At 37.2% G+C, this 13,644-nt stretch overlaps 1 protein-coding gene across 3 annotated transcripts in view; it reads left to right on the top strand.

The window, feature by feature from the left end:
- Positions 1-1,740: 1,740 nt before the first annotated feature.
- Positions 1,741-13,644, top strand: part of cers5 (ceramide synthase 5) — a 29,207-nt gene continuing 17,303 nt past the window's right edge. For all 3 annotated transcript variants that reach the window (XR_003674127.1, XM_028447653.1, XM_028447652.1), the window contains exons 1-5: positions 1,741-2,046; positions 12,031-12,136; positions 12,590-12,720; positions 12,916-12,973; positions 13,123-13,173. Coding sequence is in view for 2 of the 3 variants with exons in the window: in XM_028447653.1 (XP_028303454.1) it covers positions 1,874-2,046; positions 12,031-12,136; positions 12,590-12,720; positions 12,916-12,973; positions 13,123-13,173 (519 nt within the window). In the remaining variant the exon portion in view is untranslated. The remainder of the gene's footprint in view (positions 2,047-12,030; positions 12,137-12,589; positions 12,721-12,915; positions 12,974-13,122; positions 13,174-13,644) is intronic.

The raw sequence follows: 13,644 nt of genomic DNA, 5'->3' as shown, positions 1-13,644 counted from the left end.
GAAAAATGGGGCCCCTCGGGGCCCCCGTGGCACATACAAAGTAATGGGCCCCATTCATATATTGGTATGTGTCAATGATTCAGTACCACCAACTGTCGCAATATTTGACTCACAAATAAATGAGAAAACGACTTCAAAGGAAATTGACGAAAAAAGGGATCGAATTGTGCAAGGCATAATCGTAATCTACGTTGAATTACTTTTGAAATGATATATCACAGGACTATGTTCCTATAAATTTGGAATTTACCGGAAATGGGGGGGTGGGCCCCTGGGCCTTATTTCAAAAAAAGGGCTCCGAGCATCTCATCATATTTATTTAATCATACCAAAATGCATTCTGATCTAACGAGAACTAATGGAGGAGTAGTCATTCGCAAAATGGGGCCCCTGGGGGCCCCGCGACACGTACAGGGTAATGAGCGCCATTTACATATTGGTATGTGCCAATGATTTGATACCATCAACCGTCGTAATATTTGACTTGCAAATAAATGGAAAATCGACTTTCTTTCTTTTGGGGCCCGGGCCCCAAATCGAACATCGGGCTCAAAGCGTCGATGCGTACACATCCATAGATTATAGCTACCAAAATTCAGCCCGATCCACTCACGAATAACAGAGGCGATTTTAACTAGCTTACACAACAAAAAGAAGAAGAACAACAACAAAGTGAGTGGCGTTTTGAGTCTGGTCGTCCGGCCTAAAAAGAAGAAAATCATTAATTTGTCAATACAGTAAAAAAAAAAAAAAAAAAAAAAAAAAAAGTCTCCTTCCTTTAATTTCAATTAGTAAATCAATATTGACTGGATGTTGGATGTTGTTCACAGAATGGCCTCTAGAGGGAGAACTCATCAATCACAGACTTTCTCACACGTTCTCCCTCAGTGAGGAGCCACGAGAGATAAAGTCTGTTTATAAACCCTGATGTTTTAAAGAAAGTCATTTTAAATCATACTAAATGCAACCAAAAAATACTCTCAAAAAATGTATCTGACGACAGAAAGACATTAAATAGAGATTTAGGTCCACTTCTGTGAAGTGGAGGAGAGGACGCGCCTCACTTCCTTAATTTCATACTTTAGAGCGGCAGCCGTGATGAACAAAGTTACCCAGCGGCAGCCGTACACTACCGGAAAATTGGCTGGCAGGATTTCAGAGCAAAAGTGCTGCATTTGTGTTTTTATTTACAGTATGTATTTATTTATTTATTTAGTATTTGCTTATTTTTTTAAGAATCTGTTTTTTTTCCTTTTTTTTTTTAAACAAACAAAAGAATTATGAAATGGAATGGCATATAAATGAAAAATACACTATTACATTTGTAATAAGTACCGGTATTATGTATGTACATTTTAAAAAGTATTATGGCCTGAGTCCTGAATTTTACACAATGAATATAAACTTTGTATGTTGTTTCTTTATATGTGTTTGTTTGTATGTTTTTTATGGACTCTGAGTCTGAAATAAAGGTATCTATCTATCTATCTATCTATCTATCTATCTATCTTCATTGATTTGCATTATATTTGTGTAAGTTATTGTATGTTTTGGGCTTTCATTCGGAACAGAAATGCAGTAAACTTCTGATAATGTAACAGTTATTTTGCCTAAAATAACAAGTATCAATTTTATAGAAAGCGGAGCATGCTGGTGTGAGGCGAGTATTGTGTGGACACTTAAAACGTTTTATTTTGAAGCTCCCAGCCGGAAGTTAGTGTTTTCTCCACGCTGTGTTCTGGCTGGTCCTCTAAAGTTAGGCTCTGCCATCACACAACGCAAGTGACACAACGGGACCAGAAAGACTCCCATAGAGTCTCACTTTCGGCCTCCTCTTCCTCCTCACAGGCACACGGGGACAGGGACCCAGAACATGGCTTCGTTCTGGGCCTGGTTCTGGAACGAGAGGTTTTGGTTACCGCACAACGTAACATGGGCGGACCTGGCCGACCCAGCTCCCGGGGTGGAGTATCCTAAAGCCGAACACTTGTTCTGTGCCTTCCCGCTGGCGATAGCGCTCTTCGTCATCAGGATCATGTTCGAAAGGTCAGTTTTTTGTCGGAATTTTAATTGTAAAACACACAAAAGTCTTAATTTTTGCTGCCTTTTCCTTAGATTTGGACCAGGATCTTCAACAGACTCACTAAACTTCACTTAGAACCACAATTACTCGTCAATAAGTGAAATAACAAAACAAACAAACTTTAAAAAAGGACTAACCTGTACATTAAACCCACTAATTAGACTTTTAAATTGCACGTTTTGTTGATTCAAGTTTGTTTGTATTTAACCATTGTACAGGGCAGTGCTTCTAAACCCCAGGGCCGCGGACCATTTGGTACCGGGCCACAAAGAAGAAAAAACAAAAACAAAATATAATGTGAGGAGAAAAAAAAAGTAGGTTTAATTTTACTTTTAGGTATGTTCCGGTAGTTTTATTTTGGATAATTGTCACTTCCGCTTTTGTGCTCTCATCTCCGTTACTTGTCAACCTCAGACTCAGGGACACTTTTCTAAGGGTTAATATTTCACAAAGAATTAAATTCATAGTGATTATTACAGTGGAAGCTTGAATTGTTAATGTTTAATTTACAGATTGTGTTTAAAGTCAATATGATAACACTAATATTATTTCTATTGCAGGTATTTTAACACTAACAATAGGCATTTGTGGAATTGTCTTTTATTGTTTTTTCATTGCACATTTAAAAAAAAAAAGTAAATTACCTTAATTGTACACAGAGCACGTTTATAACACGTGTTTTTTTTTTTTTGTTTGTTTTTTTTTTTTTAACCAAATATCATGTCGTCATTCACTTCCACTCATTCACACTCACTCACCAATGGTTAACGGAGCGACCAAACAAGGTGTGTTTCCTCAAGTGAAAGCAGCGTTTGGGTTTGTGAATAGCTTGAGAAAAAAATCTGCCAATCTGGGTTCTATTCCTGTTAGGGCAAGACGTAGAACCTTTGTGTGTAGTTTGCGTGTTCTCCCTGGTTTATATCCGACTTTCTCTTACAATCCAAAAACATGTACGTTGGTTTCATTGGACGTTTCTTTGACTGTCTCAATGTGTTTGCTTGTTACAGTGTACCCAATAAATCAGGGGTTCTCGACGAGTCTCACCCTGGGACCCACATTTTTCCACGGCCATTAAATCGCGACCCACTTTTTTCAAAAATAGCTGTTGAAAACACACATTCTCTTTTTTTTAAAACGTAAATCTATATATTTTCCTGTGCAACATGCACTTCACAGCATGCCTGTCAAAAGAAAACGTTTCTTTCAAAATAAAAGACAAGTCAAACATGAGAGACTTTAAGTATTTATTTATTTTTGACCAGCTGTTCGCGACCCACAGAATACAGGTCCGCGACCCACTTTTGGCTCCCGACCCACCAGTTGAGAATCACTGCAATAAATAATAGTATGATTGGAACAAGTAATGAGTCAACTATGTGGTGCATTTTAAAACTTCTGTATTCACACCAGAAAAAAGCAATTCTGATTTTAACTAATTCCATTTAATTATACTTATTTTACTGACTTCCAAAACTCTGTTTATATTTTAATATTTTTATCCCCCGTCCGAGTTAAAGAGGACAGCTTTTTTCAGAAATTGTTTAAGATAGGATAACCAAATTTGGTGTGTGGCTTTAGGGTATCAATACCTTGATGGAGTTCGAAAATGAGAACCACGCAATTATTTTTTCCAGAGTTATTGCCCTTGTTCTGTTTTTTTTACTCTGTATCTTCAAAGGGGACAGCTTTTCTCAAAAACCGTTTAAGATAGGATAACTAAATTCAGTGGTGGCTTCAGGGTGTCAACACCTTGATGAAATTCAAAAATGAGAAACACAATTATTTTTTCCAGAGTTATTGCCCTCGTTCTGTTTTTTTTTAACTCTGTTCAAGGTGTCTTAAAAGGGTACAGCTTTTCTTAGAAATCGTTTAAGATACGATAACCAAATTTGATGTGTGGCTTCAGGGTAACAATACCTTGATGGGGTTCGAAAATGAGAAGTGCCCTTGTACCGTTTTTTTTTTTTACTCTGTTCGAGGTATCTTCAAAGGGGACAGCTTTTCGTAGAAAACATTTAAGATAGTTAGTAATTTTATATTCTGATGTGATATAATATTTTCTTATGTATACATCTCTTAGATTTAGGACATTTAGAATAAAGTTGTGAGTTATAATTAGAATTTTTTTTTATATGCACACAGACTTTTTTGTTATCCCTCAATAATAATTTGTGTCACAACTCTTTAAAAATACACCAAAGTGATGAATTTCAAATTCTAAAATGAGCAAAATATCAGAAATACATGAATAAAAAAGGCCTGAATTCAACTTTGGGGAATGTTGGACGAGACACAGGAAAGAGTTTAGATGAGTTTGCAGACACAAATATAGTATAACATGAGCTAAGGGGTACTTGCCATAAGAAATAAAGGCTAAGGGATACATGGGGCAATAAAGTTTGGGAAACACTGTAACAAAGTATAATGTAGTATTAACATGTTTATTAAAGAATGTATAGAAATAATACAAGCTGCCAAATGTTTTCTATGTTATATTATGTCTGAAGTTAAACTGTTAAAGTATTAGTCCATGCTTTGGAGACGTAGACACACATTTTGGATGCCTGCCAGTAGTAGGTGTTGCTTCACAATCTGATCGAGATATCATCATTTGCTTTTACCTAAACCACAACAATGACATTTTGTCATTTGTTTAAGCCTGGCTGCATAGCTGAGAGTGTAGCAAATCTAGTTTTTCACTCCTTTCCTCAAATGAAGATAAGATGACTCGTACGTCTAGTCTTGAGCTGATAAGAGCGGAGGCAGTTTGAGTTTGTAATTCATGCGAGGAGGGACTAGGCACGTTCCTCAACCTCTACCAAGTTCACGGCCCAACTAGTTTACTTTAGAAAAGTTCTGTGTGTCAGGTTTTAGAGTAAAATATGTCCTTAGGAGATTTATTTGTTTTATTTGGCATTCGTCTAGTTGAAAGAACGAGAATAGGTTTGCAAAAACTAGAAACAGGAAATCCACTGTAGCTTCTGCATTGATGAAGAGTTTTGGGTATTGCTCACATTAGCAGTGCTCTTCTACTTAGTTTCTGTGGTTCTTTTCAAAGGTCAAACACATTGACGCTTAATGTTGACAATAGATTATTCTAGTGTACAGAAAGCAGAAGAAGGACGTCTCCAGAAGTCTAAAAGACAATTGTTTAATCTACAAAAGAAGTAATTGTGAAGATGATAAAGATGCAACCCAGTGTCCGAATGAAAAAAGAAATGGATGGTCAGTCTATTGTGGTTTTTGTAAATATTACTAAATAAACACTTGTGTAATAAATACTGCTGTAAACTAAAGATAAATTGCTTCTAAACTAGACATTTTCCAAAAAGGCGATATACGATATAATATATATATGCCACTTTTGGCATATATATATATATATATCGATACAGGCGATATTGTAATTTTCTATATCCCCGAAATAGAAATCTCAATATACTGCCCAGTAGGGCTGGGGTCAGTTATAAATGTAATAGTGTAATTGGTAATTAATTACAATTATGACATCATTATAATTCTAATCTAAATTGAAAAAATGTGTTCCTGTAATCCTAATTGAGTTCAGATAACTGACTTTGTAAATGTAATTGGCATAGAAATTCTAAAAAGACTGTCAGTTACAATGTAATTAAATGCAAAACTGGGGAACCATGTTACTGTTCTATAGATTACACATATGTAGTTAATTAATAAAATATATTTCATATGAAGTTTACCTCTCACTTCTCTTGAGGATCGTTTTGCCATTTAAAAAATAAATAAATCTAGGGTTATACTGACACAAAAAAGGCTCAGTCGCCCACAGCAAAAATATTAATACCAATATTTTCATTGATTAAGAAACCTAACATGGTAACCAAGAGATGAAAAAAAATTGAAGATAGATATTAGATAATTAGATAGATATTTTACAGCTGATTCAAGACATGGGTCAAACCGATTAGTTATAATAAGAAAGGCTATCACAAGAGGACGGTTATGTTTTATGGGCTTATTTATTAAAGGCTCAGTAATTGTGATTAATTGTAATTGAACTTTAGTAATTGAGAAAGTAATTGTTATCAGCTTTCAGGGGGAAAATAGAAAATGTAATTTGAATTGTAATTGGAAAAAATGCGAGTCATCGTAATTGAATTGTAATCGAACATGGTTAATTGAAGACATAATTGTAATTTTAAAATGTAATTGACCCCAACCAAGTGTTCCTTTATTTTAACTTGATTTAGTGAGTTTTTCACTTTGATGACATCAAAGGTGTTGAATTGAAATTGATCGGGTGTTTGATAAGAAGCACATGGCTCAAAGCCACCTGCGTCACCTTTCTAAAGTGCCCCCCCACCTCCTGCAGCGCCCCACGCTGAATGGCTGGTGCTGTGCGATGTTATCAGAGAGTCGTGGGCTGACGCTCTTTATTTATTCATCAGAAGAAGAAAGCATCACTCCACAGCTTCAGTTCCTGCTGCTACTTCTGCTCACTTTAAACACGTGCTCTGCTGATATTCCTCATACACACCCCAGCTGCAACACGAGCTCCCTGATTACAATGATCGGGTTAGGTTTCAATGGGAATGTTTCTCAGACTCGTCCGACTACAAGCTTTTGTGAATCATGGTTCAGGTCCGGTTTTGCCAAATAGATTTTTTTCACTTGCAGGTCAAAGGTTGGTTTTGAATTTTTGTCCATATTGTCCAGCACCTAGTTTTGCCACATTTTCATTGGAAACTCTATGAAATGATGTTTTTACAGTATATAATACTGATGCTTCAGTAAAATAAGTTGTTGTAGAAGCAACTGCTGCTCAGGACGAGGTTGCCTCCTTCTAGGGCTGATGGTGACGCACGCTCATGATTATCAGTATTTGATCTAGAATTATTCAGTGTGTTCTAGAGTTACTTGTGTCAGCTGCTCCTCCTCTGAGATAAAGGCGAATGATCTGGTCAATCAATGACATTTAGTGGAATGGTTTGTTCTGTGGTAAAGAGCGTAAACTCATAGAGGACTGCTTGGAAGAGACTTTAACTTGAAGTTGAATTGACTGTTTTGAAACTGAATTAGTAACTTGAAATTGTATTTTTCTTGTTGAAAATGTTTTATCTTAATACATTCAAAAAAATGCAATATTCAAAATTCAAATTCACTACACGCAATTCAATTTCACTACATGGCGATATACTTCCGGTCTGCGAGGTTAAGCAATCAATCACTGATTCATGGAACTCCTGTTTACGTCTACAAAAACTCATTTACGGCCATTGAGGGTGTTTATTCACACTTATTTAAACAAAATATAGAGTACGCCGCTGCTCCCCTTAAAGGAAAAAAAAATGTTTCGGAAAGTAATTTAAAGCTGTTTTTTTTGGATAAAAGTGCATTTTTATTTTAATTTAATTTAATTTTAATTTGGTAATACAAAAAAAAACACAATTTATTTTGTAAACATAAATAATTCAGTTATACTTTAATTTATTTCTTTGGGACTTGATGATGAACTTGACCTTGGCTCAGGTCGAGGGGTCGTTTTCTGAAGTTAGAGGTTAGATCAGAGTCTCATATACCTGTCCAAATGACACTGATCCCCAAGTTACTCCCAATGGTTGACTAACGTGTTGCGTGGTATGTGAGTGGAATGGGTGAATGAGCAGATTTATGTAAAGCTCTTTGGGACTACCTCAGTGGTTATAAAGCACTATATAAATCAAGTTATTTTACCATTTACCTATTAAATTTGAAATGATGTTGCAGTTCAGAAGGTTTTCCTCTTGGTAAGTTATATTTTTATCAATCACTGTACTATACTGCTATACAAGAATTAAAAATATCCTGGATGCCAACCTTGCTTTTTTTTGGTCAGTGTTTGCTCTTTGGCACACGTGCACAGATGTGGTTTCATATGATGAAACGGGTGTTTCTTGCAATGTTCCAACTAAAGTTTGCTCCCAGATGACGCTCAACTGAAACTGCAATAATTGTAGTTGTCAGCTATTGGTTTAGAAATTGTATTTTACTTAGTTATGGCCCTGTTATAGTAGGGCCTGTGTGAAGCACCATCAGTCTTCCTCACTTAGATCTATATTAACCTCAGACAACCTTATGTGATGTTTAACATCTTCTCAGTACCTAGTGTTCACTCTTAATGGCATATCAGGTTGAGCAAGGCCCACCGTCTCCCCCTTCCCCCCAGTTTTCTGAACTAGTTAATTCTTGTTTAATCGTAATCATTGCTTAGCTGCTGGCACTGACTGTGGTTGGGACTGGGAGCAGGCCGTCTGTTTACTGTTTACTGTTGGTGTGTGTGAGGTGAGCCCCCGTAAGCTGTGTCATGAGTTGAATTACAAGTCAAGATGAATATGAGATTGTGAATTTTGTCCCAATAATTTGATGTGACCTATATTCTGTGAGGATTATGGTACTCCTGTTTATGATTCTAGAGACCAGTGTACACTTTTTTTTCTTTCCTGAAATTGGGTTTTCATTGTCACTTGTCATTAAAAGCTTGTTGTGGTTAAAACTAAATAAATCAGAAACTAATTGGACTTGAACCTTGACTTTGGGAGTTTGTTTGTGTCCGAGGTTGTATTTTGTTGCATGTTCTTCTCTTGATCCAGTGAACACAAAGCACTGTATTGTGTCTTAAAAACAAGCATGGTGTTTGCTGCAGTAGTCAGTTTGTAAGAAGAAACAAAATAGGGATTTTTTTTGACATTTGACGCAAAAGTAAACCCTCCTTCTTCCCTCCCGTGTCCTGCTCTGCTGTTGCAGATCAACACTACAGGCCTTGACTTGCTTGGTTTATTTCTCGTTTGTGCCAACAGTTTATCATGAATTTGACATTGATGTTCACAAGAGGACTCAAGACTGTTGCTTGTTTCCATGACACGTCGATTGTTTAATGTTTTGCATTTCCATGTGACAGGGTGGCTCCTAAATAATATTAACCTAATATAGGCACTAGAATGTTCACAGGCTAAACCATGCTTCCACACTTTCAGCGTCTTGCTAGCTTTTAGCTGATTAACGTGCAAGCAGTATCATTGCCCATTTTTTCAGTCTTTGTAAATGCAATGAAACAGGTTTTATTTAGTGTGAGAGATGGAACTTCTCAGTACAAGTCACTTGAAAAGCAAAATAGAATTTCTGTAGTGAAACGTTCTGTTTTTAATGGTAATGCATGTAAATATTGCTTGAGAAAACACAGCTTTTTTTCAGCCAGTAGTCATACCATTGTAAGTTAATGCCACTTAAGGCAGAACAAAACATTAAGAGAAAGAAATGGGGAGGAAGTAAAGCATGAGTGGTTTCACTGCAAACAATAGAGATCATTTTTCCTTTTCTTTGGATTTTTTTCAGTGTTTCTTGAAATGCCAGTCACTGGTGAACTTTGTCATCCCATAACAAGCACCACATTGGGGAGTTTCATTGTATAGAATCAGAATCAGCTTTGTCATTGCACATGTTGCAGAGCAATGAAATTTCATTTCACTTTCATCCCATCCAAAGAAACATGAAAGACAATCATATATAAGATGGGAGGGCAAGAACGGGAGAATTGTGGGACGCCATAAGGGCGGCGCCCCGTATTTAGATGAAAAATGGGGGAACAACAGTAGGAGAGGTGAGGGGAAAGGGCATGTTTTAAACTGACTTCTCTATTGGGGAGGACAGTATAAAACTAGGAGAAAAACCTCCTCGGCATACATGCACCAAAAACAAAACGCAGTCACACAGAAACTCGAGAACATAGCATGTAGGCACGGGGGTGGGAGGTGGGACGGGGGAAGGGTTGTGAGGGTCGGGGGTCCTGGGTGGAGAGAAGGAAATGATTGCCAGCCGCAGGGGGACTCCCGTGTGCAGCCTCTTGTGGGCGCTTCATCTGCCTCCCTTATAGCCTTTAGTCCCGGTCTCTCAGCAGGTAATCCAATAAGGTGGCCTTTCAACTAGCGAGCCGAGCATTCAACTTCTCCAAGATCGATTTAATTTTAAACTTTGAAAGCAGCCTCCTGCTTGCTTTTGAGATCATTCATCACGAGTCTGAGTGTTGAGAGCCCTGCTTCATCCTTCAGAAATGACTAACAGCCTTCCCGAAACAGCTGCTGACGAAACAGACTTTGGATAGGACAGAAAGCTGCCAGCTCCAATCAGCAGTGAGCCTACTACCATAATTCCAATCATGTGAATGTCTTCCACATCTTCCATGGAAAGAATCGACAGACACACAATTCGACACTTGTTCCAAGGGTCAAGTGCATATCCAGCCGCAAACGTACCGCTCGGACAGGCGGGCTCACCATTGCCCGTACTTTTTGTCGAAAAAAATGTGGCCGATTGCATTGAGAGACCAACTGATTAATTCAATTATTCCAGATATGGATGAGATGCAAAGAGAGGCTCCTAATAGATTCACAAGACCAGACAAAACAAAGCAGCAGCAAGGATAGATACGGGTGGGAGAGAGGGAGCAGAGAAAATGCGACTGCCCTCGTCGAGAAGTGAAGAGAAGATGTGTATTCTACAACATTTTCAACGCAAAACTAGGAAAAACTCATTCTGTCAGACTTAAAGATCTTGTTACTAAAACTGTTTGCAGGATTCAGACCTTCTGATGCCAATAAGAACTAAGAAAACCCATAACCCAACTTAACGCTTTTTCGGCATATCGCAAACAAGGTCAGTTTACGGCACCGGATGTAAAGATATTTGATGGTTATTGGGAAAATTTTCACAATTATTATAACTTTAAAATTGTCTTATATCAGTTCTGTTCCTATATAGTTGACCTGATTAGAACATCACTTTACCAAATTTATAGATTAGCACCAAATAAGTATTTAAGAAACATATTACTGTAAAATCAGAACTAAACGAATGATTCTGAAGCTAAAATAATAAACAGTTGTCGCCATTATTTTTATTACAGCTTTTGAGATGATGGTTAAGGAAAAAGGTTTTCTCTTTTCAGAATCTCTAAATTTGGTATTGCAGATGGTAAGTTACTGAGTGGGAGCTCTGACATCGCATGATCTTCCGATGCATTTTTTTTTTTACGTAGGAGGTCACAAATACCAGAGTTCCAAAAAATAGTGTTGCTTTACTGCGTTTGGCTTTAGGGTTTTGGAAACATCCCAGCTAAGTTACTGTAGTACTGCAGCCTAAATGTACTGTAAATCTACCTTGTTTTGCCTGTTACAGACACTGAATGTGCTGTGTTCCTTTAAAACTGTGAAAAAAAGTCATTTTTTGGTAAGTTTAGCAGCTGTGTACTGGCTGAGCAGGTCGAAAGTGTTTTGTGGGATTAAAAAAAAAAAGAAGAAGAAGAATTGTCATTATTTTTCAATTAAATACATTTTTGCAGCAGGTGCCATAATTTTTTTACTTAAAACAAGATAGCAACAATTAGATAGTAAACCACTTTTCTTGCCTTTTGTGTCTTGACAGCTCACTGTGTACATTCCTCCCCACTCAAGCTCAAACACATGGGTGGACTCAAGTGCGAGTGTGTTTCTCACTAGTCAATACATTTTATTCAATCCAGGGTGTTTCCCGAGTTGCGCCCAATGTGGCACCAGCAGACCCACAAACTGAGCTGAAACGAGTTCAGAAAAGGAATGACAGAATGAACTTTACTGTTTAATAATGGTGAATTAAACTGCACTATGACATCTCCTGGAGTCACAGTGCAGTTCAGATGAACAGCATGGGTCGATTAGGGTCAACATGTTCTCACTATAAAGACTAAAGAGGACATCTGAGAATCACAGGGTACTCTGTCATGTGTGCACTCAGGCATCAACACACAGACAGAACACAGTTTTTCTACACACATTAGGAGAGTACAAAAAATTATGCTTAGAAAGACCAGTGTGTGGGTGGTTTTATTAGTCTGGGTTTATTACTTGTTTTATATTTTGTTGCAAAAATCATTTCTATTTCTCTTTATTTTTCAAAAGGTGTGTTGCCGGTGCATGTGCCCGACATCTCCACATTCAGTCTGGTGTTGGAAGGAGAGCTCAGCCCAATGCAGTGCTGGAAAAAGTGTTTGTGTCTATTACAAAGGTTGGGACATATTTCATACACTTGGGCCTAATTCTTATGTGACATTTATGTTATCTGGATAATTCAAAATTTTATCATGTACAAGTCAGTTATATGTTCACTGAGTTGTTTTATTTTTTTATTATTATTTATTTATTTATTTTAGTGCATTTGATTTAGTATTTACGTTCTTAATGCTGGCTTCTTGGTCAGGAACATCATGCAAATACATTTTTTTAAATCCTTAATAGTCATCTTCAAAAACATTGGTTTTCAAATTAAAATTGATCATTACTTTTTGATGGACAAATAAACTGGAAACCTCACCACAGTATTTGGACAAGCCTTTAAAATACTGATTTAATGTAGCGTCTGATGTCTCCTAGATCTATTCTAAGCCAAACTGCAGGCATGCCACAATCTATGGGCAGCATACTGTGTGTATGATGACTAAACACTTGTGCTTGGTGACAGAATCCAGACTCTCGTCATCTGGATGGACTTTCCAAGCAGCTGGACTGGGAGACGCGGAAGGTCCAGCGCTGGTTCAGACATCGGCGGAACCAAGATAAACCCAGCACACACACTAAGTTCTGTGAAAGCATGTAGGTCTAACCTCCTCTAGTTTACCTTCAATTTTCTTGCTGGCTTGAGCACAGTGATACCAGTTGTGTTGTGGGGTAGATTAATCAGGCTCGTTAGCATCTTTGTGGGGACAACATGAAGAATAAATACTTAATAATTATTCATTTATTTGTTATTTTTCAGTACAATGTAAGCTCTTCCTGTTTTGTTTCTAGGTGGAGATTCACATTTTATCTGTGCATATTTACTTATGGGTTCCAGTTTCTGTGGCAGGTGAGCACAGCAATAAAAGGGCTCATAAATGGGGGATCATTTGCTGTCAGGCTATGTCGGTCACTGGTTTTACTCTATTATTCTTTGCATTATTCCAATCATTAAAACCCACATCCAATTGTGTGGCTTTCTTCTACCTTTGTTCACAGTGCTCTTGGATGTGGGATACACGACACTGCTGGTACGGCTACCCCTATCAGGTGTGAAACTTGAAATAAAATATATAATATATGTAAATCTCTTATCTAAATTTTATTTGATTTAAAATTGAGGACAGCTGAGTTAACACAGCAACATATAATTGTCTGAATATTTCTGGTCCGTCAGGACTTAAATTAGTAAGGTGTGTCAATATTTGACAACGAGTATTGACCCAATTTGTATTATTATCATTCCCCAAGGGAGTTTTAAAATCCAGTCATAAATAATAGAAACCAATCTTTAGGCCCATTTGGACATCCAACAATTAAGAATACAGACAGAATTACAGAGTCACCCATCCTCCTTATAGATAGATGGATAGATAGATACTTTATTGATCCTGAAGGAAAATGTGTAGCAGTGTGTTTCTCACATTCACACAAACAGAGCAGGATCTACAGAATTAACAAGTTAAAATATGTAAAAAAGCAATAAATACATAACAGTCCAAGAGAAGAAGGCACTGCAAG

Source organism: Gouania willdenowi, chromosome 5 (assembly GCF_900634775.1).
Source record: "Gouania willdenowi chromosome 5, fGouWil2.1, whole genome shotgun sequence".
Taxonomy (NCBI): Eukaryota; Metazoa; Chordata; class Actinopteri; order Blenniiformes; family Gobiesocidae; genus Gouania; species Gouania willdenowi.
This window is presented reverse-complemented; position numbering and strand designations above follow the sequence as displayed.